This window comes from Serinus canaria, chromosome 13 (assembly GCF_022539315.1).
Source record: "Serinus canaria isolate serCan28SL12 chromosome 13, serCan2020, whole genome shotgun sequence".
Classification (NCBI taxonomy): Eukaryota; Metazoa; Chordata; class Aves; order Passeriformes; family Fringillidae; genus Serinus; species Serinus canaria.
This window is the reverse complement of record NC_066327.1, coordinates 9,699,771-9,723,579: the sequence shown is the minus strand read 5'-3', so window position 1 is coordinate 9,723,579 and position 23,809 is coordinate 9,699,771. Positions and strand designations below refer to the sequence as shown.

Sequence of the window (23,809 nt, the reverse complement as noted above, 5' to 3'; positions counted from 1 at the left end):
AATGCTGTCTGTGAAAGAGGGGTGGTTTTTACCTTTTTACCCAGGCTGCACATTCTGTGGGCTTTGGATGGCAATTAACTCCACATGCTTAGACTCTAAAAGGCACTGGGAGTGTTGAAAGGCTGTTGCAATAAAATTTTTTAAAAGACCAACATTGAGACAACTCTGAATGCAAAATGTGAATGTTTTAAAGGCACAGATGCATTTAGGATTTCCATTTATTTCGTACAACAGTGTGTTTTCTCACCCATGAGACCAACTGCACATAGCATTGCTTGCTTTGGGACTTCCAGAGAAGGTGGAATAAGAATGGTTCATCTTCATCTCACCAGCTCTGAGTGAAAGGCATTTCAGCCACATAATCAGTGAGAAAATTTCTGACCCTTTTTCTCCTGCCCTTTGTTTGTGATGAGACAGTCTTGTATTTCTGTAGTAGCTCTCTAAATCATGCTTACTGGGGACTGCTGTGACACTGCATGAGGAGTTGTTCCTGTGTTTGTCTAGACCCTCCCCTGGATCTGGGTACTTGTATTTGAAATAATGGCCAACTGTATTTCAGCAAGAAATCAGACAATTCATTATTAAACTCCCTAGATCAGGAAACAGAAAGATGGTATTGTGTACCTTGAAAAAAAGAAGGGAATGAATAGGTGGTTTGCTTGTATCAGCTGAATCTTATCAGAATATGCAATATAATTATCCTTGTTAGCATGTGTTTAAAATTAGAAACATATAAACTTCATGGAACATGGTTTACTGGCCTGATCCAAGATCTATTGACATGGGAGAGTCCTGCTAACTTTCTTTAGGGCTCATGCCCTCAAGGACAAAATTCAAGAAGAGTAGTGCAGAGAAATATTTTCTTGTGTGTATTAACCCTAAACATGATGCAATGAAGTTCTAAACAATACAAATGGAAAATTATATATATTTTTAAATATATAAATATATATATTCATAATATGATATGATATGATATGATATGATATGATATGATATGATATGATATATAATATAATATAATATAATATAATATAATATAATATAATATAATATAATGTAATATAATGTAATATAATGTAATATAATGTAATATAATGTAATATGTATATATGTATAGAGTAACATAACATAACATAATATAACATGATATAGTAATGTAATGCAATGTAATATAATATAATGTAATGTAATGTAATACAATATGTTTAAAATTATATATGTTATAAAATTATGCCTTTCTTTTCCTATTTATCAAGTCAAGGACGGGCTGAGCATCCTTGCTGCAATCAGGAAGGGTGAGCAAATAATTTGTCTTTTCTTCAGAAGGTAACCTTTATTCCAGGTGTGTCCTAAATGATTTTAAGTAACTGGCTCAGGCCATGAAAAGGTAGCCAGATGTGGTCACGATGACACATTTCCAACCTTATTTCAGGTTCTGTGAAGGGATGACTCTGCCAGGATCTAACCAAGGTTCCTCTCTGGTTTTCTGCAGGTTGAGACACAGCAATTCTAAAGACATGCATCGGAGGCACGCCACCCTTCGGGAGAAGGGCCGGCGCCAGGCCATCCGGGGCCCTGCCTACATGTTCAACGAGAAAGGCACCAGCCTCACTGCAGAGGAGGAGCACTTCCTTGACTCTGCAGAGTATGGCAACATTCCTGTCGTGCGGAAAATGCTGGAGGAATCCAAAACCTTGAACTTCAACTGCGTCGATTACATGGGGCAGAACGCCCTGCAGCTGGCCGTGGGGAACGAGCACCTGGAAGTGACGGAGCTGCTGCTCAAGAAGGAGAACCTGGCCCGGGTGGGGGATGCCCTCCTGCTGGCCATCAGCAAGGGCTACGTGCGCATCGTGGAAGCCATTCTGAACCACCCGGCCTTCGCGCAGGGGCAGCGCCTCACGCTCAGCCCCCTCGAGCAGGAGCTGAGGGATGACGACTTCTACGCCTACGACGAGGACGGAACTCGCTTCTCCCACGACATTACCCCCATCATACTCGCTGCCCACTGCCAGGAGTATGAAATCGTTCACATCTTGCTTCTAAAAGGTGCACGGATTGAAAGGCCTCATGACTATTTTTGCAAGTGCAATGAATGTATGGAGAAGCAGAGGAAAGACTCCTTTAGTCACTCTCGCTCGAGAATGAACGCCTACAAGGGATTAGCCAGTGCTGCTTATTTGTCTCTGTCCAGTGAAGACCCTGTCCTTACTGCTCTAGAGCTTAGCAATGAACTGGCCAGGCTAGCCAACATTGAAACTGAATTTAAGGTAACTCACCACTGTGCCTTTTTCCTTGGGCTGAGAGTGTTCAGGCTATTGAGTAGTTTACGTGTTTGATCAAATTTTGGGCTGCCGTTTGAGAGGTGGGGGAGTAAGACTGGCAGAGACTGCCAGATGTTTTAGCTATGCATAGATTCAGATCACTGTCATTCTCCAGTTAATAAATGCTTGGAACTGAACATTGCATATTACAGCAGAGGCTTAAGTTTCTGTCTTGCACACTGTGATTGCTTAGAATCTCTAGTTTGCAGCAGGAATAAAAATTAGATTGTTCAAAAAATGGAGACTCGTTTTTTGTAAGAAAGGTAAGTCTTTTAATTGAGCAATCTATTTTAGAGGCAGAGTTCTAGAGACTGTTTTAAGAATCCAGTACATCTAGTTCTGCTACAATGATAAAAGGTATAAATCAAGGAATTTTGGTTCTCTGTAAAATAATTTAAACTGCACTGCATCTTAATGGTTTGGTGCTGCATCTATACATGATGAATTGCATGAAAAAGGAAAAGAGAAACAATCAATAAATAGCTATGAAGTTTATCATCATGCCAAACATAAGAGTAGAGCTTGTGGAACTCTCTTACAAGTTATTTGAGATTTCCATTATCATAATGAGCTTGTAAATGTCCAATGCAGTATTTCTGTATGTCATTTACATGATGTAAAAAGCATTGTCTCCCTTTCTAACATAAATTAGTCATTAAACCCCTCATTTTCAGTGGCTCAGCCATCAACATTAGACTTTTTCTGACTTATGGCTATTGTGCAGCTGCAATCAGGATCAGTGACTCTGGGGTAATAAAGTCCACGTTGTGAGTGCACTGGGGCAGGATTCTCAACAGGAATCCATTATTTCTAATTAAGAAAACTATCCATGTGTTAAAGCATCTGTTTCAGGATTTGTAGCTCTATCCTACAAAGGACTGGGGAGATCACCCCTCTGTACCAGGCACTGGTGGGGCTGCCTTCAATCCCAGGTTCAGTTTTGAGCCCCTCACCCCAAGGAAGATTTTGGGGTTCTAGAGCAGGTCCAGAGAAGGGCAACAGAGCTGGGGAAGGGTCTGGAACAGAAGTCTGATGAGGAGCAGCTGAGGGAGATGGGGGCCTCAGCCTGGAGAGAAAGGGGCTCAGGAGGCACCTTCCAGGTCTCTACAGCTCCCTGAGGGGCTTGTAGCCACATGGGGGGTGGTCTTTTCTCCCAAATAATGAGCAACAAGAGAAACAGCCTCAAGTTGTGTCAGGGGAGGTTTAGGCTGGATATCAGGAAAGAAATCTTCACAGAGAAGAGAGTCAAGCCCTGGAAGAGGTTTCCCAGAGAAGTGGCTGTGTCACCATCCCTGGAAGGATTTAAGAGATGCATAGATGTGTCACTTGGGGACATGGTTTAGTGGTGGCCTTCAGTCTTCAGTTTAAACCTGGATCTTAGAGAGCTTTTCTGACCTAAATGGTTCGGTGAATCTTTGCTCTCCAATTTAAAAGTAAGAAGAAAACATATCCTCAGACTTTGCAACCTTTTAGTGACTAAAAGGAAAAAATTCCTAAACCACTGAGATCTTTTGGGCAATAAAATCAGGGCAAAATTTTGCAAACGCTTTTCCCCCATGTGCACCAGAAGGCAAAGACACAATAATTTGAAGGGGAAGTTTTATTTGGATTCAGTCTGACTGAAGCAACCTCCTTGGGCTCAGTGAGTCCCAGGGCTGGAGTGAGGGCTGCTCCACTGTGAAGGCACTGGAGGCTGATGCCCACACTTAACAACAATAATATCTCATTAATGCTCCAGCTTCTTCTCACAGACAGCTGAATATTGAGAGGAGCATGAGCAGCCTCAAGCACTGTGTGCCTGTCAGTCCTGATAAGTGTCTGGCTGCAGAAGAGGAAATATATTTCTACCAGAACCTTCTCCTGCACGAATCCTCCAGGAGCAAACCAACACTCCAATACTGAAGAGCTCCATGGTGGTTCCATCTCTGCACTGGCAAATGGATGGGAATAAATGAATACCAGGAAAAACTCCAAAACATTAGAAACCATTTGCCAAATAACTGCATTTCCAGGTTTTCCAGTTCCAATTTTTTATTGGAAGGGTCTGTGCAGCACACATCCATGAATGTTAGTGAAGTACCTACCCATACCATTAGTTTGCTTCAAAGAGTTCACATTCCTTTGGTACATTAATTCTTCCAGAAAGAAGAAATTTCTCAAGATTCTAATGTATTCTCACTGTAGCAAAAAAAAACCCCAGAGGCATGTATTTATGTAAAAATATTTATTCTTATTAACATAATCAGTGTGATGTGAAATAGGGTATTAATAAAACAGTGGGGGGTTTTTCACAGAACATGACAACTTGAGAATTTTTTTGAAGAAAAACACAATTGCTGAAAATGTATTTAAGAAGCCCACAAATGAAGAAAATTTATTAAATTAGACAAGTCCTAGAGATCATTTTTTGTGACTAAAATAGAATTTTCCCAGAATCTTAATATGTTTGATTCCTAAAGTTTATAATTAAAATTGGTACTCAACAGACTTATAAAATTATCACTTGGGATTATTTAAGAACATTATTTAAAAATTATGTGCAATTGCAGAAATGCAGTTTTCAGGAGGTACAAAGAGTCCTTGAAATGGAAAGACACAAAATTTTAATAATGTAGGTGGACAAATAGTAATTTAGTAACCTCTGAAGATACTGCTAGCATGAGCTAATTAAAATATAAATGCAGTGCCTCTCTCCTGCTGCTTGCTGCCCCAAATCTCTTATGCAATAGCACCTTTCAGCACATCAAAATGAGAAGCCAATGCATGTGCTATTTTTTTGAGAACATTAGATTTTTTTAAGCAAGTTTCCTCTTTGTGCAGAGAAATGTGAAGCAAAACAGCCACATGGGCCTCTTTAAAGTAGAAAACTTGTGTTACCTGTGCTAGGACAATTTATCCATTCTTTAGTTTTTTACTATGGCAGAAGGTGAATAGATTTTTATCACCCTAAATTGCTGAGATTCAATCATATGCTGCAAAGCTGATGAAACAGCTTTGCAAAATGTTGCCAAAAAAACCTTCTTATTAATTGTAGAAAAAAAATTGCTATGAAATATGCAGTCCATTAGTCTAGAAATAAATAAGGCCCCTTCCCCAAAGTAAAATGAAAATTGTTTCTGTGAAAATACATGTAGAAATGGGGTGGGTGGGAAACCCCTAAGAGATGGATTTCAGAAGAGAGAGAAGCAAAAATCAGAGTCCCTGTGTATGCTTGCAGGTCTTTATGCAATGATATTCTCCTGTAGTGGAGGCAGCCCAAGTTGAAAAAAATTAAGCTTAATTAAGTGCTTTGTCATTTCTGTATACCCCACTTGAAAGCTCAAAATTAAGAACCAGTTTCTCTGTCTTTCTAATTTAAATTTTGTATTTTAAAAAACCAAACCAACATCCACTGGAGCAAAGGCAATACAGATTGGGGGCTTCACAGTCCAGTGGATGGGTTCCTTCCTCTGCATCACCCTGGGAAACAGAGAAAGAGAAGATCCTGTGTGGATTGAAAGGTTCCAAGTGACCATGCCTCTGCAGAGTGTAGGAAAACTGGGTAGGAAACTGAGGGACACATCAATTCAAAAATCAAAAGTACAATTAAAACAATTATAAGTGCTTTGTAGTTTTCCACAAAGAGAGGAAAACAGATATTAGGCTAATGGCTAATGATTTATATGTGAAGATGTTTTGAGGGAGAAAGCATTTATTGTCAGCCTAGCAGAGCTAGGATCCCTCTAGTCCACACAGGAAGAATTCTCCCCTCTCATTCTCCCCCTTTTTTCTCAAAAAAAAACCCATCTCTGTACATTGCAATTTCTTCAAAAGCTTGCAGATCTTGGACCTCAGTCATAAAGCAAATAACCCTTCTGCCATCTACCAGAGGATTCTGTCTGTTTTGCTCATATAAATGAGTCTGAGATCACTTGCAGTGTGAATAGCACAGCCAGGGTTTGTCCCTCTGAAGCAGCCATCAGCCCTGAGCCAGGCTGGTGAGAACTGCTCTCCTCTTTGTCCAGAGAAATCCACCTCCCTCCTGGCAGCTCAGGGGGAGGCACATGCAGATGTGTGCACAGTTACCAGCTGCTCACAGCCAGGAGATTCATTTCCAAGACTGGAATATTAAAAGCAGTGTCAACAGAATGGTTTTTATATGTCAATCAAAAGCCTTAGGAGATGGAATTTCTAGCAAACAGCCTGCAGGAAATGCCTTTGCAACTGTCTTTAACAGCAGCATCAGCTTAATATGACTGTCCACAGTGTGGGAACTGAGAGAAACCCAGAATAACAGTTCTGTTTACTTTTCCCAAAGCAGTGCCTGTGTACTCCTTTTTCTGGTGAGATCCCACTCCACAGCCAGGGCTGTTTTGCAGCCTTGCATGCTCTCAATTAGACCCCATGCTTGTGTGTGTCAGGAAGCATCCTTGTGATGAAGTAAATCAGGTCAATCATTCCATTCAGCAATCCAGACAAATCAAATTAGAGCCTCGCAAAGGAGGCTTAGAAAAGATCTCACCAACCAGAAACAGTAAATCAGATCTCAGCTCCTCTTGACTGAAATGGTACTAAAAGCAAGATCAAAATCACCACCTGGAAGACACATGGTGTGTGGTCTTTGTTTACTGCTCCCACCAACCTTGTCAGTGCAATTACTACAGCATTACATGTTTTGTTTCTCACTTATATGTTTCTTCCTGTCTCTTTTCCTCTAAAACGCTTTCTCTAAAAGCTTTTGGGATCCAAAAGCAGGTCCTGGCAGTGAGCCTGCTCTCATGTGCAGGTGAGCATCAGGGGCAGGCTCAGCTGGCTGAGGGACTGTGAGAGGCTGTGGGATGGGAGGCTGGTGGGCAGCAAGTCAAGTGTGTGGATGCCTGCAGGGATGAGCCTGAGCTGCCTCTGCTTCCATTGGGAACCATCTATCAGTGATGCAGAGCAGCTGAGCCTCAATTCCCCCTGTTCTCATGATGCTGAAAGAGTAACAAAACAGCCCTTGAGACTCTAGGACTTGTTAGGATGATCTGGCACTCCTCTTGCCTCAGCAAGTCAGCTCCAGCTTTTATTTTGCCTAACTTCACAGGATATGCTTAACTTAAACTTTAAAAGAGAAATGACTTAGTCCATTTTCTTGGTGTTTCTGGCTCCCTATGCTGCAGGGAGTTAAAAAATCATTATTAGACTCTTGGTGCTTTGAAATGAGTGATAAAAAGATGGAAAGTGGCATAAAACATTGAAGAGTGAAATAGCAGGAGGGGGAAATACTTTGAGGGAATGGAGGACAGCAGTGAACTTGGAAAGAGAAAAATACTTGAAATTCCTCAGACTGTAAACCAGCAAGGCTGCACTTATAAACTCTGCTTCCTCCCCAGGCTGGACAGACTCTGGGGCTTGTTTGCTCTCAGGACTGACTGATGGGAGCTGGTGCCTGCCACTCATCTCCCACTGAAAGCAGAAACTGGTGTGGGAACCTCTCTAATTAACCTCATGAACATTCCTGTAAATCCATCACTTAATATTTCCACTCTGACCCATTCTTCCTTGAGTGATCTTTTCATCTTTTCTTAATCTCTGCCCTTAACACATTCTCTGGCAGACATCTTGCTTCTGTTATGTTTGGGATTACTTTTTATGACTCATATTTATTATTTCAGCAAGTTGCTCTTAAAGGCTTTAATGTGTTTATATGGCATTTGTTTAAGTTTTCATTAAATTTTCAGACATTCTGTTCTTTTCTTTATTTTTCTTCCAGACAGGAGTTGCATATTTTAAAGAGATGGATTTTTTACTTAAGCAGCTTTCTTTTTTTTTCCCCTCATGTTTCACTTTGCTGGGTTTTAAGAAGAGAAGGTAGCAGGGAACTTCAGAAAATTGGTCTGGTAGGCAGAATGTACTCATTGCCTTTTATTACTGTTTTTATTTCTCTTGCACAGCTCTCAGTCTTACCCAGTGCCTGTTTTGAAAGTTAAGCATCACCAGTACAAATGAGTATAGGAACATTACTGCTCCCAGGTGATTTTTCTTGGTATATTAATTTTTCCAGGTCAATCTTTAGTGACAATTTTTTTTCTTAGGGATGGAGTCAGGAATGGGGTTTGGTGGTTTTTAACTTTTAATAAAGAACTGATCCTTTTTTCCCCCCCTCTCACCTATAAGCCAGTTTTAATTTTCACTTGTGCAAAGCAAATGCATAAACAAGTACAACCAATTAATTACCCAACTGATAGTACAGGAAAGAATCAAGTCCCAGTAAAGCAGGAAAACAAATTTCCTATTGTTACAAGTTTAACTTCTTGTTGGAACAAATTAGGTATTAAAATAAGAGAGGAAATTAAAAGTGGTAATGGAAATAGCCTGGGAGAAGGAGAATAGATTTAAGCCTTCTAGTGAAATCAGTGCTTGGCTCACTGAGTGGGACTCACTCTGTGCAGAAGGAACTCATTCTCTATGCTGTTCTTTTTCACAGACAAATTCACTAATAATAGCTGCTACACCAGCTTTGTCTTGATAGCTAAATTAATTAATTGTGGTTACATTTTTCTAAGGATATGTAGCAGAGACTGTGGAAAAAGGATATATATAGTCTTTCTGCCCTTAGAACCCCCCAAATCTGTGACTCTCATGTTGCTCTCTACATATTTATAAACTAAGAAATATCCTGTATATTTTGAGAGTTGTTTTGGTAAGTGCTCTTTTTAGGTTCTGTGATTAAATAATTTTCTGCCTGGCATAATGCCCAAGAAAAATGGTTTTAAAATGTTGAATGAGAAGAAAATCTTCAAAGCTTTTTAGAGGGGTGTAGAGCCTTGCCAAAACTGGGATGTCAGGAGCTGCCTTGAGAAATCCAGATGTGTGTCTCTGTGTGTGAAGGTGTGTTAGCATCTGTCTATGTCTGCTCACAGGCAAGCAGAGCAGGAGGGGCTGTGGTTCCCAGGGGAGGGAATAACTCAGTCATCTACAACCCACACCTGCACCTGGGAAAATGAGGACCATTTTTCATGGAAGTTGTAACTCTGTTGGCAGCACAAGCCACTGATCAGTCACATAAAATTGGATAATGTCCACTGCCCACAAGGTTATTTCACCTACCTTAGGAATGACATTGTTGTTAAAATCTCCCAGATAAAAGAAAACTTCTTTAAAGTTAACAAAATACTTTATATGCAGGAAAAACTTTAATTTACTTTCCTAGGGAACCTGCCCATTCTTTCTTTTGAAAGAGTGAAAAGGGGGAAAAGGTTCTTTCTACACATCAAAGCATAGACAATGCACCAGTGTAAGAAAATTGAATATTTGAATTATTACCTCGAGGGTTTTTCTCCCTTAAAAAAATCTCCAAAACTTGAAAGAAACTTTCAACATTTGAGGATGGCAAGACAGATGTAACCCTGGAAATATCTGACTCTCCCAACATATCTGGGATACTTTTGTTTCCTGTGATGCTACTGAAAGTGAGATTTTTGGCAATGCCAGTGTGCACACCATCAGTGCAATGTTTATTACCCTTTACAGCTCCCAGGGAAGTCATTTTTAGTCCTGCTCAGTTAAGGATGAGCAACATTGCAACTGCAGCACTTACACCTTACTGCTTCCAGCTTGATTGAACACATCCCTGGAGCAGGATTTTAGTTTAGGTGAGCAACAGACATGATCATAAAAATATAAAATAACATGGAATCCTCTTATAACCATTAATGGGAGAAAACATCTGGGAAGCAGAGAGTAATAGGAAAGTGTCACATAAGGAAGTAGCACAGCAGTTGCCTCACCATTGCCAAGCAACTCAGAAAGATTTTTACATATAAAGCTTTTAAGCCAATCACTGTGATACTTTAGCCAGGTAGAGAAATAAGTGTAAAATCTGGAAACTGTTGAAATTGCCTTAAGGTAATTTTTCTCCTGCTTTCCAAAGAGTGATGCTCAGTGTTTCCTTACAAAAAAGCAGTCCATCCTCCATCCAGAGCTGATTTCTGAGGAGCTGGAAAATCTCTATACAAATAGTTTAGAAATACTTTCAAAATTTAAATGTGAAAAGTTCAGTTTACCACAATTTTATTAGTGTTCCATTTTGATGTTCCTGCACGGGGATGCTCAGTAATGGTACCTGTCAGGCTGAAGGTGACTGTGGGGGAAAGGAGTAGAGGAGATAGAGGTGTTTTTCTGGCATGAAAAGACTGTTCAGGGTGAGAACTTTGGATTAGTCAAATCATCCATTAATTTCAGTGTAGAGGGAGTTCACTTGTACAGGAAACTTATTTTAAGTTTCAGATTGTAAAGAAAATCAATAGAAGTAATAAAAAAGGCTGAGAGTGGACTGATTCTGAAATTTCTTATGCTAGGCAATCTAAAACTTTGGTTGAAGAGTCAGGAATTGTTCTCAGTCTCAGTCCCTAACTATAGGGATTATGTTTGATTTCTGCATTTGCTTCCCTAAATAATACATCCATTAATTTTAGATTTAAAAATCCACCCAGACACCTCTTCAAGGAATTGTTCCAAGGGGAAGTCAAGGTAAAGTATTTTTCCTTTTTTACTGTTTTTATTGATGGAAAAACAGCTTCCAGAATTTATTCATTAGTTTTGGTGCCACAGAAGCTACATTTATCAAAAAGATTAATAATTTCCCAAAAGGCATTGTTGGTAGAGTTTGTAGATTTGTAAGAGCTAGAGCAGAAAAGAGCTGAAGTGCAAAAGAAAGTCAACAGGGAGGTGCAAACCTGTCCTTTTGACAGGTCACACTTCAAAGTTCTTGGAATGTTATTGCTGAAGATTAAACATATACCTGGACCTGCAAATGATGCTGCAAAAGCATGGTAACAATCCTAAAGGATTTCCAAGTACCACCCTCTTGGAGCTTCTTGAAGTGTTTGATGTATCTACCAGTCAATAGGTGCAAGATGAAATCCAAAGTCAGTGGTTTGATTGATTCCTTACTGCTCCATCCCCTCGGTGGAGGGATATGCTCTCTCAGAGATGAGCTTCTGCAGTGCATATGAAGAGATGAATTGCAGCTGGAAAGCTGAGAAGAATAAAGGGACACCAACAAAAAAAAGTTTTATTGTAAATCAGTCAGTGCAACTGCCATTGAAATCCTTGGAATGATGCAAGGGATGTTATTTCCACAGCTTGTTGGAAGTCAGACAATTTTTGGCCCTCAGTCAAATGATCTTGTTGTTTTCTGGGCTCCTTTGGAGAAGAATAATGTCAACACAGACACATTCTGGTTTGTCCCTGGGTTCTTATATTGGCCACATCTCTGGGTGTCTCCTGACAGAATCCCAAATCCCCCTTTGCCTGGAGGCCCCTCTGCTCTGCCATGCTGCAACCTGGCACTGCTCAGAGGACAAACCATGGCCATGTTTCTCTTGGCTCCATTTAGAAGGGTCCAAATTACTTGGAAAGCAACAGAGTCACACTTGTGAAATGTCAAACTCTTGCATATGAACAGATTGCTTATTCTATTATGCACACTGGAGATTAAGAAGTCAAGGTCTGGATCATTTTGAAAATGAACTGAGGCATCTGTTCCTACCTCTAGAAACATTTAGCAACCTGCACCTGAGTGGGGAAATGTTTTGAACCAGCACTGGGCTCTAAATTCAGAGACATGCCCAGGGGTATGGCACAATGCACCCAGAGCTGCAGTAATTCTCTGATGTGCTGCCACTGAAGGAGCAAGAGAACACAAACCAATGTTTATGTGCTTCCTGGAGAATTAACTGTACAGCCTTGGCATGGACTGTGCATGCAGGCATTTAGTCTGGAAACAATAAGAATGCACTCAACTGTATTCTAAAGTGTCAGCAGCTGGCAAAGCCCTTGGGAGGTGCTCAGTGCATTTCAGAGGAGAACAAAGTTACATGGTCAGGGTCAGTGCAGGGCCCTTCCTCTGCATCTTCTCCCATCACCTGTCCTGCCACAGGCCTTGGGCTTCTTTTCACTCCCAAACACATGGCCAGCCAAAGCCACTGTAAGTGCCCAGAAGGAAATCTGTCCCACAACTTTTCCATACAGGCTTGTGCATTTTTCATGTGGTATCTAATTGGTAAATATTTATAAGCATTTGAATATTTGACACGATGGTTTATTTAACAATTTCATTTCAAATCTTGCATGAAATATTTCTGCTTTTTGTCCCCCTCCTTTCTCTCAGCTTTGTTTTCTTCCTACAATAATTTTTATTTCGGGGAGTTTTCTGTTCACATTCACAGAATTAACTCTCTCTGTTTTTTTCCTGCTGTCTCTTCTCAAAATGCTAATCTAAACAATGCAATATTTCTCTCCTTGATATATGTGTATGTGTGATGTAGAATAAATACAAAGAGCCAAGAGCTCAAACAATCATAAAAAGAGACTCTGTGCAATGTTCCTACAGCTTTCATTTGCACAGCAAATTTAATGCTACCCAGAAATGCCCAGATAGGTTCCTGGTCTTAGTTTTTCTCATTTCACTTAACTTTTTTACTCAAACTCCATCCCCCTGACCTGAAAGAGCACTTTTCTGAAAAAATCTGGTTGGTTTGAACAGATGTGGAGACATGACAGAGTTCATTTAGAACATAATCAACAGATAATAATAGGGTACTTGGAGAAATTGCAGTGAATGACAAGTACCATCAGCCTTTTCAAAACAGCAAAATTAGACATTTTTAACTCCACATGCACAACAGTGTTAGAAGAAGCAGGAAATTACTAATTTGGAATCCTTTTATTACATTCTAGTTTTTAAAAAATGATATTGTAACATTCTCAGGCATTATCCTGATCCTGCTCTGCTCACTGCCTCTATTGGAAATAAAACTCTCTTCCATGTGTTATTTGAAACACACTGGCTCTCTTGCCTACTGGGTTGTATCCCTCATCTTCCTCCCTGAGGCTTGACAGCACTCAGCCTGTCAGGATGAGGCCTCTCATCTCTCATGTGTGATCTGCAATTTTCATTACTGTAAAAATCCATCTGGTTTATGAGCCTCTTCATCCTCAGCCTTCCATCACATGGCACCTAACTGGGAGCTTGGGAAGGTTTGGGTTGTTGTCATTGCCTGTGTCTGCTTCTGCTGCCCTGCCAGGAGAACTGAGCTGGGTTTTGTGTCTCCAGCCCTGAGTTTCTTGTTGTGGTACAAGTGTGACCCCACTGCCTGGCCAGGCTTGCAGCCAGGATGGTTCTCCACAAAGCCTATTTGACAGTGCCTGGTTTAGGGGTTGGACCTGGCTGGCAGGGCAGTGGTGAAGAGGGGACTGTCCCTTTGCACCCCAAGGCACAGTGGCCATCTGCCCCTCTGTGCTCTGGCTGAGTCAAGGGAGTCCTCAGGGCTGTGATCTTCAAAACCCCTGGGGTAACAGGAATCACAGAGAATCACACAATACTCTGAGTTTGAAGGGACCTCACAGATCATCAAAGTCCAGCTCCTGGCCCTGCACAGAGCAAGAATCCCATCATGTTTCTGAGAGTGTGGGGCTCCCTGAGCTCTGTCAGGTTTGGTGCTGTGATCACTGTCCTGGAGAGCCTTTTCCAGTCCTCAGTCACCCTCAGGGTGAAGAATATTTTTCTAATATCCAACCTAAACCTCTCCTGACACAGCTTTGGGTCATTTCCCCAAGTTCTGTAACTGCTCACCAGTGTCTGGAAGAATCTGGAAAGGCATCCTTGTTCTTCTTCACCTCCTCCTCCCACCCCTGGCTAATCTCTGCCCTGGGGTGCAGCCTCCCATCCACTGTCCCAGCACTCCTTCCTGCAGGGAAAGCAGCATCTTGGGTGCTTCCAAATGTGTGAAACACAGGCAAATGTGTGAAATACACAGTGCTGGCATGAACACCAACAGAGCTTGGATGCTGCCTGTAAATAAATCTTCTTGGCTTCCTTGGGATTTTCCCGTGCGTCAGAACTCACAATTCAGAGGATTTCAGAGGCAGGTACAGAACTTCTCCTGCGTCACCAGAGCTGTGCCTTGCAAGCCAGGATCAGGAGAAGCTTGGCTGTCAGACCTCTGGTAATCTCAGCTTTAAGTAAAGAATAATGTGTGCTTGAGAGAAATACCTTGACACGAGGAGAGTCGTTGAGTGTGCTCTCGCCATCAGGGTGATCAGGATTTACTATAATGACTGTGAGCATTAAGGAGGCCAGAACAAAGATGACAAATGATTTTGGAAAAGGGATCATCAGAAGACACGGCAGGTTCAGTGATCTTTGAGACTTGTCTTAACAGATGAGCAGTCTCCTGAGAGATATAATCTGCCTCCCTGCCTGGCTGCAGAATTGCTGGAGGGCAGTTTTATTTTATTTTATTTTATTTTATTTTATTTTATTTTATTTTATTTTATTTTATTTTATTTTAATTTAATTTAATTTTATTTCTTTCTACAGCCTGTGTCTTGGATAGGATGTATGGCTGCTTGCATCTACTTGAAAATCAGAGTAAAAAACTTTGAATGAGGAAATCATCCATAGTTTCTACAAATCTACAGAACCAGTAAAAATATTAAGGTTGGAGATGTGCATAAAGTTGGGTCTTGATAGAGTTTGCCAGCTGGGAACCTGACATTTGCAGGTTTGGAAGAACTTTCCTAGTTGCTACTAAACATCTTTCCTTGAAGAAAGGAGAAGAGAGAAAATAATCTAATAGTGGTGATGAGAATGACCTAAAATGTGCTGGTTAAGAGATAAGCTTGTGAGCTTTGCAAACAGTACATAGAGAATGGTATTAAAGCTCAGCAGATTTATCACCCTTGTTTTGTTTTAAGCTGCTGGGCTAATTAGGCATCTCCATTACCTGGCACCAAGGCATTTCATTCCCACCCTACCCATGTTTTCAGATCTATCCATATTTGCTGTCCTTCACTATTTCTGTATTTATTTTGAGGCTGATATTTTTGTTTGGCCATCCATTCTCTTAGTGAAGAGGTAAGCTTTCAACTTATTGAAATTCATCTTGGTGTGGGGAAGATTAAAGCATGGAATTGATCTGAGAGGAGTGCTTTGAAACCATAAAGTAAAATCTGTCTTTCATTTACATTTCAGACTTTATCTCACCTTGTTTTTGAAAACATTTCCTCCAGAAATCCTATCTATCTCCACAAAATGCTCTTGTACTAGATTTAGATGTAAATGGGCCATTAGCTTTTGCCTGAGACATAAGAACATCTTAAATCTTAGTGCTCTAGCTTGGCACATTTATGGAAGTCTGGGTGCCCCAGCTCTGCAATGGGGTGCTCAGCCAGGTCAAGATCTGCTTGTTGTACTCTCTGGTCTCCTCTTAATGAAGATTTGAAGTTCTTGCTCCCCTCCATTAACAACACAATTAGAGCACCTGGTCTGACTACAGCACTCAAGGACAAAGAGAGGAACTCAGATCTAAACTTTTTTGATACCTAAGAGGATGTAAACATACAAGTTTCACCTTGCAGTAAAATCCCTGCTATTCCCCAGCCGTCTTCAGCCCCTTCTCCTAAACACAGATCAGAAATGGCTTCTTCCCCTTCCTCTGAGAATGCCCCACTTGCAGCCCTGAGGGGCTTTCTGGCTCCCTGTGATTATTATTGTGATTATTCAATTATTCTGTGCTCCTCCCAGCTCTTCCATGCAGGAAAAGGGAAGTTGGGACACACACACACCCATTCATGGCAGAAGTAACCTCAAACCTATGCCAAAGTCATTAAACCAACTGATTTTAAATCATTAGCATCTCAGTTCTGAAGGGGAAAAACTGACCAAAGAAGTTAAGCCACCTCTAATTAAGTATTTTAGACAGCTCTGTTCTAACTAATTAATGAATGTTTGCACAGTGCTTTGAGATCTTTGTGGAACAAGGAAGGCTAATATGTTGCTATGTGTAAATGATAGAATAGATAATTTAGGAAATACACAAGCACAAAGCAGGTTACCCTTATCACTTCATCAAAGCCAAGTTTAACTATCTGCTTCTTTTGGCTGCTGCCTTAATTAGACAAGGTGCTGAATTTAATTAACTCATCAAACCTAATTTGAAAAGACCTCTCAAATCAGTTAGAGCTTGTCTCATGCTTATTATTCCCATTTGTTGCATGGAGCCTTTAATATCACCATTTTGTTATGATATGAATGGTAGCCTTAATTGTGTTCTAATTTACAACATTTACTCACGTGGTGGCTCTTTCCTCATTTTTTAAGTGCCAGCATGTGAAAATCAATCACAATTTAATTTAGGGCAGGGAAATTGCTCTTCTAGTCCTCTGTCAAGTCAGGAACAGGTTATCTCTTTCCCCACAAGTGTAATTTGGGTTTTCAAAGCGAAATTATATCACAGAAAATCATGTTGAGTTTCTGAAGTTCCATTTCTTGGAGAGGTGTTGTGACAATTTTCATCTGGATGCTCTTTCAGAAATGTTTAACTAAATTTTAAGGTTTGAGGCTGAAGTTGGTATTACAGCTATATAATTCATTTGAACACATCCGTGTGTGATGCTCCAGCTTGTTGTACCAGTCTGAAACTTCTTGAAAGTTACAAAAGAAAGAATTACTAGGAAAGAATCTAAACTGAAAAATTTGCTGCATGTTTTACCCAGTTAGCAGGACCTTTTTTTGGCCATATTTTTACATTCCTAGAGATATGCCACATAGAGAACAGACATCAACTGATTGCTTAAAACCAAAATTTCCCTAGAAATTATTTACTCGTTCTGTAAAACTTGTTCTATTATCATGCAAACTATGCTGCTGATAGAGGCATTGCTAATTAAGTCTGGAGGAGTTCCTGTACTTTTGTGAAAAGCCACCAACATGCTGTGTAAATCAAATGCTTTCTTACTCTTCCAGGCAGCAGTTTTGCAGAAGTAACCTTGCTCACAATTGCTCTCTCTTCCCTTTTTCATTTGCTGTTTGCAGCCCAGCTTCCCAGCACACAATTAAAAACCTTTTTTTTCCCTTTTTCCCCTCAGAATGACTACAGGAAGTTATCTATGCAATGCAAGGACTTTGTTGTGGGGGTGCTGGACCTGTGCAGAGACACTGAGGAGGTGGAGGCTATTCTGAATGGAGATGTGAACATCCACTTGTGCCCTGAGCACCACCGGCCAAGTCTGAGCAGGATTAAACTTGCTATTAAATATGAGGTCAAAAAGGTAAGTTTTCCTTTGCCTTCACATTTCATTATGCTCCCTTGATGCCACCTGAAAAATAAATAAAAGATAGATTTTAGTGGGACCAGGACTGTCCCTAGAACTTTAGCCACTTGTGGCTCGATTTGTGTTTTCTCACATCCTTTAATATGGAGAAGTTTATCTACAAAGTGAAAAATAAATTCTTCTAGAAGTACTTGAAACAACTAGCCAGCCTTACTAGCCAGTGTGTTGTGTGAATGGAAAATGTTATTCTGGCAAATTCTAGGCCTGTGTGCTCCCAATAATTGCTCCTACAATGTGCTTTGATGGAAACTGGGCTCCTGCTATGGAACTTGAAGTGCATTCCAAATTTTCAAGCTAACATCTGCTCTCCATTCCCCTCCCAAACCCACCACCTGCTTCATTTTGCCTCTTGACTGTGCTGCTGTGCTGGCTGGAGAAGGTCTTTTCCTGTTATGAAAGCCATTAATTAAGGAGAATCTTAAAGCATATTTGAAATTAAATGCTTTCATGCAGGAGCACATAGCATGGAGCCAAATGTTCTCTCCTAGGATGTTGTGTCTCTGTTCCATCACCAAGACCAAGCTGAACATCTCAGTTTACTCTCAGTCAGATGCTCAGCAAGCTGGGTCAAGTTTAGTTGTTGAATTTGTTGCTTTGGTAACAGGAGGCCAAAACTGCTCTGGTGCTCTTTCAGAAAATGAACTAATCTAAGAGACACAGAGAGTACCTCCCCATGGAACAGTGCCCAGTGATCCATGACCTGAGAATCATCACAGGATCACAGAACACTCTGAGCTGCAAGGGACCTGCGTCAGAACCTCGAGCCTTTTCAAAGTGTGAATTCTGCTGGGCTACTTTGCTCACTCCTCCTTCTAAAAATTTGTGTCATACTTTTGATACCAAGACCACGATCTGGAGCTGCTGTGCTGCTCTGGGCACTTCCACCCTGGCTTACCTGGTTCCAGAGGAACATTCCCCCATTTCCTTACCCTGTCTGTATGTGCAGCTTTTCCCAATGCACATTGACCTAAGGCACCAGTGGGGGTCATGTACAGTGAATCTTTTCATGTACAAATATCCTCCCAAGCCCAGGAGAGCTGAGCATCCTTAGTGGATCACAGCAACTCATTGCACACTGGTAACAACTGTTAAACAATTGCAGGGTATGAACAGGAGCATTCAGCAGTCTCAGGATGGCTCTCAGGTTGGCACTTTTCAGCACATTCCTTTCAGCAGCTGGTGTGTGTCTATGTGTAAGATGAGTATTTAACTGCTGACTCCAAAACAAGGCAGTTCAGCCTGTGGGAGGCACAGACACACTCAGATAAATGGCTTTGGCTTTGGCAGTGACATGATAATGGACTGATGTTGGTCACAGTCACTGAACAAAGACATTGTGGTATGGTAAAACAGTAATTAATTCCTTAAGAGGTAATGCATTTCAGGTGCAAGCTTTTTATTCAGTTCCCAGATATTTAGGTTTATGTACAGATCTTGTGATTTGAAATCCACTTTCATTTTAAGGAAATCCTGCAATAGAGAGGGGTCAGAGGGAGGGTGAAGTATTATACATGTTTAATGAACAGATTCTTGGACAGATTCTGTACTTTTCAAGTCACTTTTTCAATGCTAATGACTCACCATGACTAGACCTTGTCCAGTTCTGGGCTCCTCAGTACAAGAGAGATGTGCAGCTCCTGTAATGGGTCCAGCAGAAAACAAAGATAATTAAGGCACTTAATTAACATCTTTGTTATGAGGAAAGGCTGAGGGAGCTGGGCCTGCTCACCCCTGAGAGGAGAGAGGGGACCCCCTCGATGTCTGTCAGTGCCTGCAGGGAGGGTGTCCTGAGGATGGACCAGGCTCTGCCCAGAGCTCCAGCTAGCAGGACAAGAGACAGCAGACAGGAACTGAGGCCCAGGAAGTTCCCCTGGATATGAGGAAGAATTTCTTCACTGTTCATGTGACCAAGAACTGGAAGAGATTGTCCAAAGAATGTGGAGTGTCACTCACTGGGGATATTCAAGAGCTGTCCCAACACAATCCTGTGCCAGGTGCTCTGGGATGACCCTGCTTGGGCAGGAGCTCTATACAAAACAACTTCAGGGACTTCAGAATGGCCTGAAAAAGTAAAAAAAGAAAGAGGGGTTAGTGGTTATGAGTTATTTTTTCATTAAGTTCATATCCAGACTAAATATTTGCACTCGCATGGGAAATTTAAGAAATATTTGATGTTTAAAAAATCTATTTCTACCATTAGCTTCTTAATTCACATTTCCATATTAATACTCAGTGCCTACAATAGGCTTTCTTTGATGAAAAATTGCAGAGAACCATGAAACACATTGAAAATTATCATTTAATATCCATTATTTTACTTTTACAGCTGCTGATGCAGTCTGTATTTCATCACATTTTTATTTCTAGAGTCTGGGAAAGATGTCAAGGACTCCCATCCTCAGACAGAAGAGCAATTGCATCTGCAGAGTTTCATCAGGCCTTTGCAAAATCTTTTAAAATCTTCCTAGTTCTTCCAAATTTCTTTGTTGCTTCACTGTCCTCACACAGTGCAGTTACTGCAGTTATGGTGTCTAAGGAAAATCTCGTGTTCACATCAGAGCTGAAGCCTTCTGACCTCCTCTGCTCAGTAAACCTGCAGCTGGTACCTACAGCAGGTTTTTTCCATATTAATGGAAATGTCTCTGCATTTTTCCTCCTGTGCTTCCAATTAAAGTCCCCTCTCACCTCGTTCATTTTCAACTTCACAAAAGCAATTCTCTGGTCAAGTGAAAGGACATGGTTTTATTGATCATTATCTTTTTTTGTAATTCACAAAGCTTGAGATGAACCTTGTAAAGCCATTCAAGAAAGCATCAACAATTTCAGGCTCCATTTGTTGGTCTCTTTTTTCCTTTTTTTTTCTTCTGCAAAGCATCCTTCCAACACATATGAGATGATGGTGAGAAGCTTTAGGCTCTAATTCAAGGACTTTCTAGAAAAGACACTTGAAGAATTAAGAAACTCTGCTTTTACATATTTTGCAGCGAGGAGAAACCCAAAATTAAAGTAGTTTATAAAGTGTTTATAAAAATGGTGTATTGCTGTTATTCTTCACACTTTTTGAAAGAACTAAATCACTCTGTACTCCAGGATTTTTGGAAAAAACTCACTCAAATGTCCTCTGACCAAGTTTTCCAGAGGCATTTTTCTGTTGAGATCATCTGTCTTAATGATTCCTTGAAATTTATCAAAATGGAAACAGTTTTTCAAGAGCAAAACAAACAATTTTCAAACACTTCAGCATTTACTGAGTCCTGGATTCCAAGAACTGAACTTTTAGCCCATGTTATGGGATTGTTGCAAATTCACCATTGTCTCCCCTGGTTGATTTATGATGCTTTGCTCACTTCAGCCCAGAAGAGATTTCTTTCTCTTCCAGCTCTGCAGGGGCTGGGGCAGAGCGAGGAGGAGGGTTGGGTGCAGGAGGAGCAGCCAAGCACCCTGATGATGCTGCAGCCAGACTGCCCAGGTGTCACTGGGACACTGGAGCAGAGGCTGGGAGCTCTCACAGGGAGACCAAACTCTGGTGGGGTCCAGCAGCTGCTCACAGAAGTGGCAAAATAAAAAGCAGCATTAGGGTGGGACAGGTGGTTTTGGTGGATTATGACCAAAAGTGGCTTGAGTTGCTAAGGTGAAGTTCTGATCCCGAGGACCATGAGTTCTGTAGCCATGGGTTGCCTCATGCAGGTTTACAACATCTGAAAGCTCACTGTGCTCTTGATTGAAAATTTGGTAGTAATGGTTTTTTTCTTTTCTTGAAACATTCAAACCAATTTGTTTTCACCCAGGTACTTGAAATGTAAGGGTAGCACACATTTTTGCTCTGTGTGAACTCATTTCTAATTAAGCCAGAATACGATTTCTACTTTGAGAGGCAGAGGTTCAGAGGTTGGAACTGCCCTTGGACAGCCAACAGTGAGAAAATTAAAGTTTTGATGTCTTACAACAAAACCATTCTGCTGCTGTACATCAGCTGCACAGATGCACACATTTTATGTTCTCATTTTAGTCTGTACCAATATGATCCTTTCTTGTCTCTCTTTAATGCTGGCAGGGGACTTGTGTCAGCATTTACCTTTAGGTGGAAAGCTGTGGCTTCTCTGTAGGTGTACAGCTCTTGCTCCTCTGTAGGAGGTGACATTCATTTCCCTTCTTTCCCAATGGCAAAATTATCATTGCTCTATTCTTTTAATTGCAAATGTTGAGTGCCCACCTCTGTCTTCTCAGCAGCTCTGTCCATAGCCACCACAAAGCCAGAGCACCTTCTTCTTTCACGAGTTTTAATTTAATTAACAGTAAGACACACAAATTGGATTGGGGAAAAAAAATAAGAATTCCACAGAACACCAGATGGCTGTGTAAATCCTATTTAAGAGAGAGCTGGAACAGGAACTTTTTTCATAACTGTATTATTAATAATTAACATATGGAGGATGCTCTGAACAGAATAGTCATGGCTGCATTAGATTATAACTTTTCACTGTGTCAGTCACATGACTCAGATGCTTGAGGGCATGAGAAGTCCCAGCTCTCATTTACTGCTGCAACAGCCTGACTGGAGCTGGAGAAGGTTAGGAGAGGCAGCCCTGCCTGTGCTGAAGGGACAGCTCTGCCCCCAAAGGTGCAGTAACAGACACTGCCCCAGAGAAGCTCCACTAGAGCATCCTCAGGAAGCTTACCTGGGACAGCTGGGTTTTGCCCAGGAAAATAAGGTGGGGAACAGAGGGCAGGAGCAACCCAGAAGTGACCAGAAGTTGTGGCAGTAGGAGGACAAGGAGTGTCCTTTGCCACATGCCATGGTGGGTGAGATCTCTCTGCTCTGGCTGCAGTTATCCTGCAGGGTTCTGGGCACAGCCACACCTGCACACCAGCCTGAGCACCCATGGAAAGCTGCATTTGGGCAACCCAGGTGAATCATCCACATCCACAACTTCAGTTTAGGAATTTCTCACAGGACAAGCACTGACCTGTCACTGCCCCAGGGGCTGTAGCACACACAGGTATGCCTTGGAACAGGACAGGGTAATGGTTTGCATCTGATGAGAAGCCCCAAGGAGAAGAGCTTCTCAATCAAAAGGGCTTTCAGAAAGTTGTATTTTTGTTTCTGCAAGCCCTCATTAATTTTTTTTCCCACTTTTTAGTTTCAGGAATATGCAATTGAGGTCTTGTGAAGTTATTGATGGCCTGGACAGTGGTGGTGGGAAGGAAAGTATCAGGGGAGAGCCAGTGAATACTGTAAAATGTAATTTAATGTCAGTGGAAACACTGTGGTCATTCTGGACTCTAAAGCTAATCCGTGTAATTTTTCTTTTTACATTTTTAATTGCATGTTGCAGATGTTTTGACAGAGATTGGAAAGGGAAGGAGTTACTTCCCTTCCCCACAGAATGCATTTCTATATCTGAGTTTTTCATTAGCAAGGTTCCTTCCTCCCACTAAAATCTGTGACTCTGATTATTTCCTTTTTCCCAGATGTTTTAATTTCTTTTCTTTTCCTTGACAAATCTCATTTTGTTATTTCCTGCACATCCATCCATCCTCTTAAGGTTTCAATGAATCATTTCTCCATCCTGAATATTGTCTGCAATATTCCCAGTTCACTGTAATATGCAGACTTAATTATTTCCATTTGCAAAGTGTCACAGGGTCTTAAATGTCCACAAGACACAGACAAGTGAGCACAAGAACACATGAAAACCATTGCATGGATGTACATCACTGATGAAAGGGCTTAAAATTACCTTTATTAATAATTAATAATAAAATTACCATACAAAAGGGCAATTAATATGGTTTGCTACAAACCTGACCTTAGCTGACTCCAGTTTTGACTTTGCCTAAATCCCCATAGGCAATGTTTTAAATCTCTCCTTCTGTGCCCTCTGTGGATATTTTTTTTAGAGACCAAAGGGACATTGTTGTTTGGTAGTTTTTTATTGTGGCATGTTTTCAGATGAATAATTCAATGATAAAGATTTTCAATTGGTTTTGATTTTGCACAGATATGAAAATCCCGGAGTGTTAAAGGCTGGGACTTGCAATTCAGTTTCTTGTTTTCAGATAAATAATTCAGTGATAAGATTTATTCATATATGTAAAAAGAGGAGAAATCAGACAGTAACAATAAATCTCTTCAGAAAATATGCTAGAAGAAGAAACTGAAGTTTTCCAAAGAGCCAACCACCTCATTCCCTACCCTAGAGGAGAATGCTGAGCCCAAAAAAGCCCAGTCTTTATCTCAGAAAAGTCAAATTATAAAGAAACTTTAAGGCAAAGAAAGGTTTAAACAGAACCAACCAAAGAATTTGTGTTATCTCTACATTTTCTAGTTACACACATCACAC

General features: G+C 40.9%; 1 protein-coding gene across 1 annotated transcript in view; it reads left to right on the top strand.

Moving 5' to 3' along the window:
• Positions 1–1,499: 1,499 nt before the first annotated feature.
• The window catches only part of TRPC7 (transient receptor potential cation channel subfamily C member 7), a 57,765-nt gene continuing 35,455 nt past the window's right edge, over positions 1,500–23,809 (top strand). The window contains exons 1-2 of the mRNA XM_030229344.2: positions 1,500–2,273; positions 17,220–17,402. Coding sequence (XP_030085204.1) covers positions 1,521–2,273; positions 17,220–17,402 — 936 coding nt within the window. The 5' untranslated portion in view covers positions 1,500–1,520. The remainder of the gene's footprint in view (positions 2,274–17,219; positions 17,403–23,809) is intronic.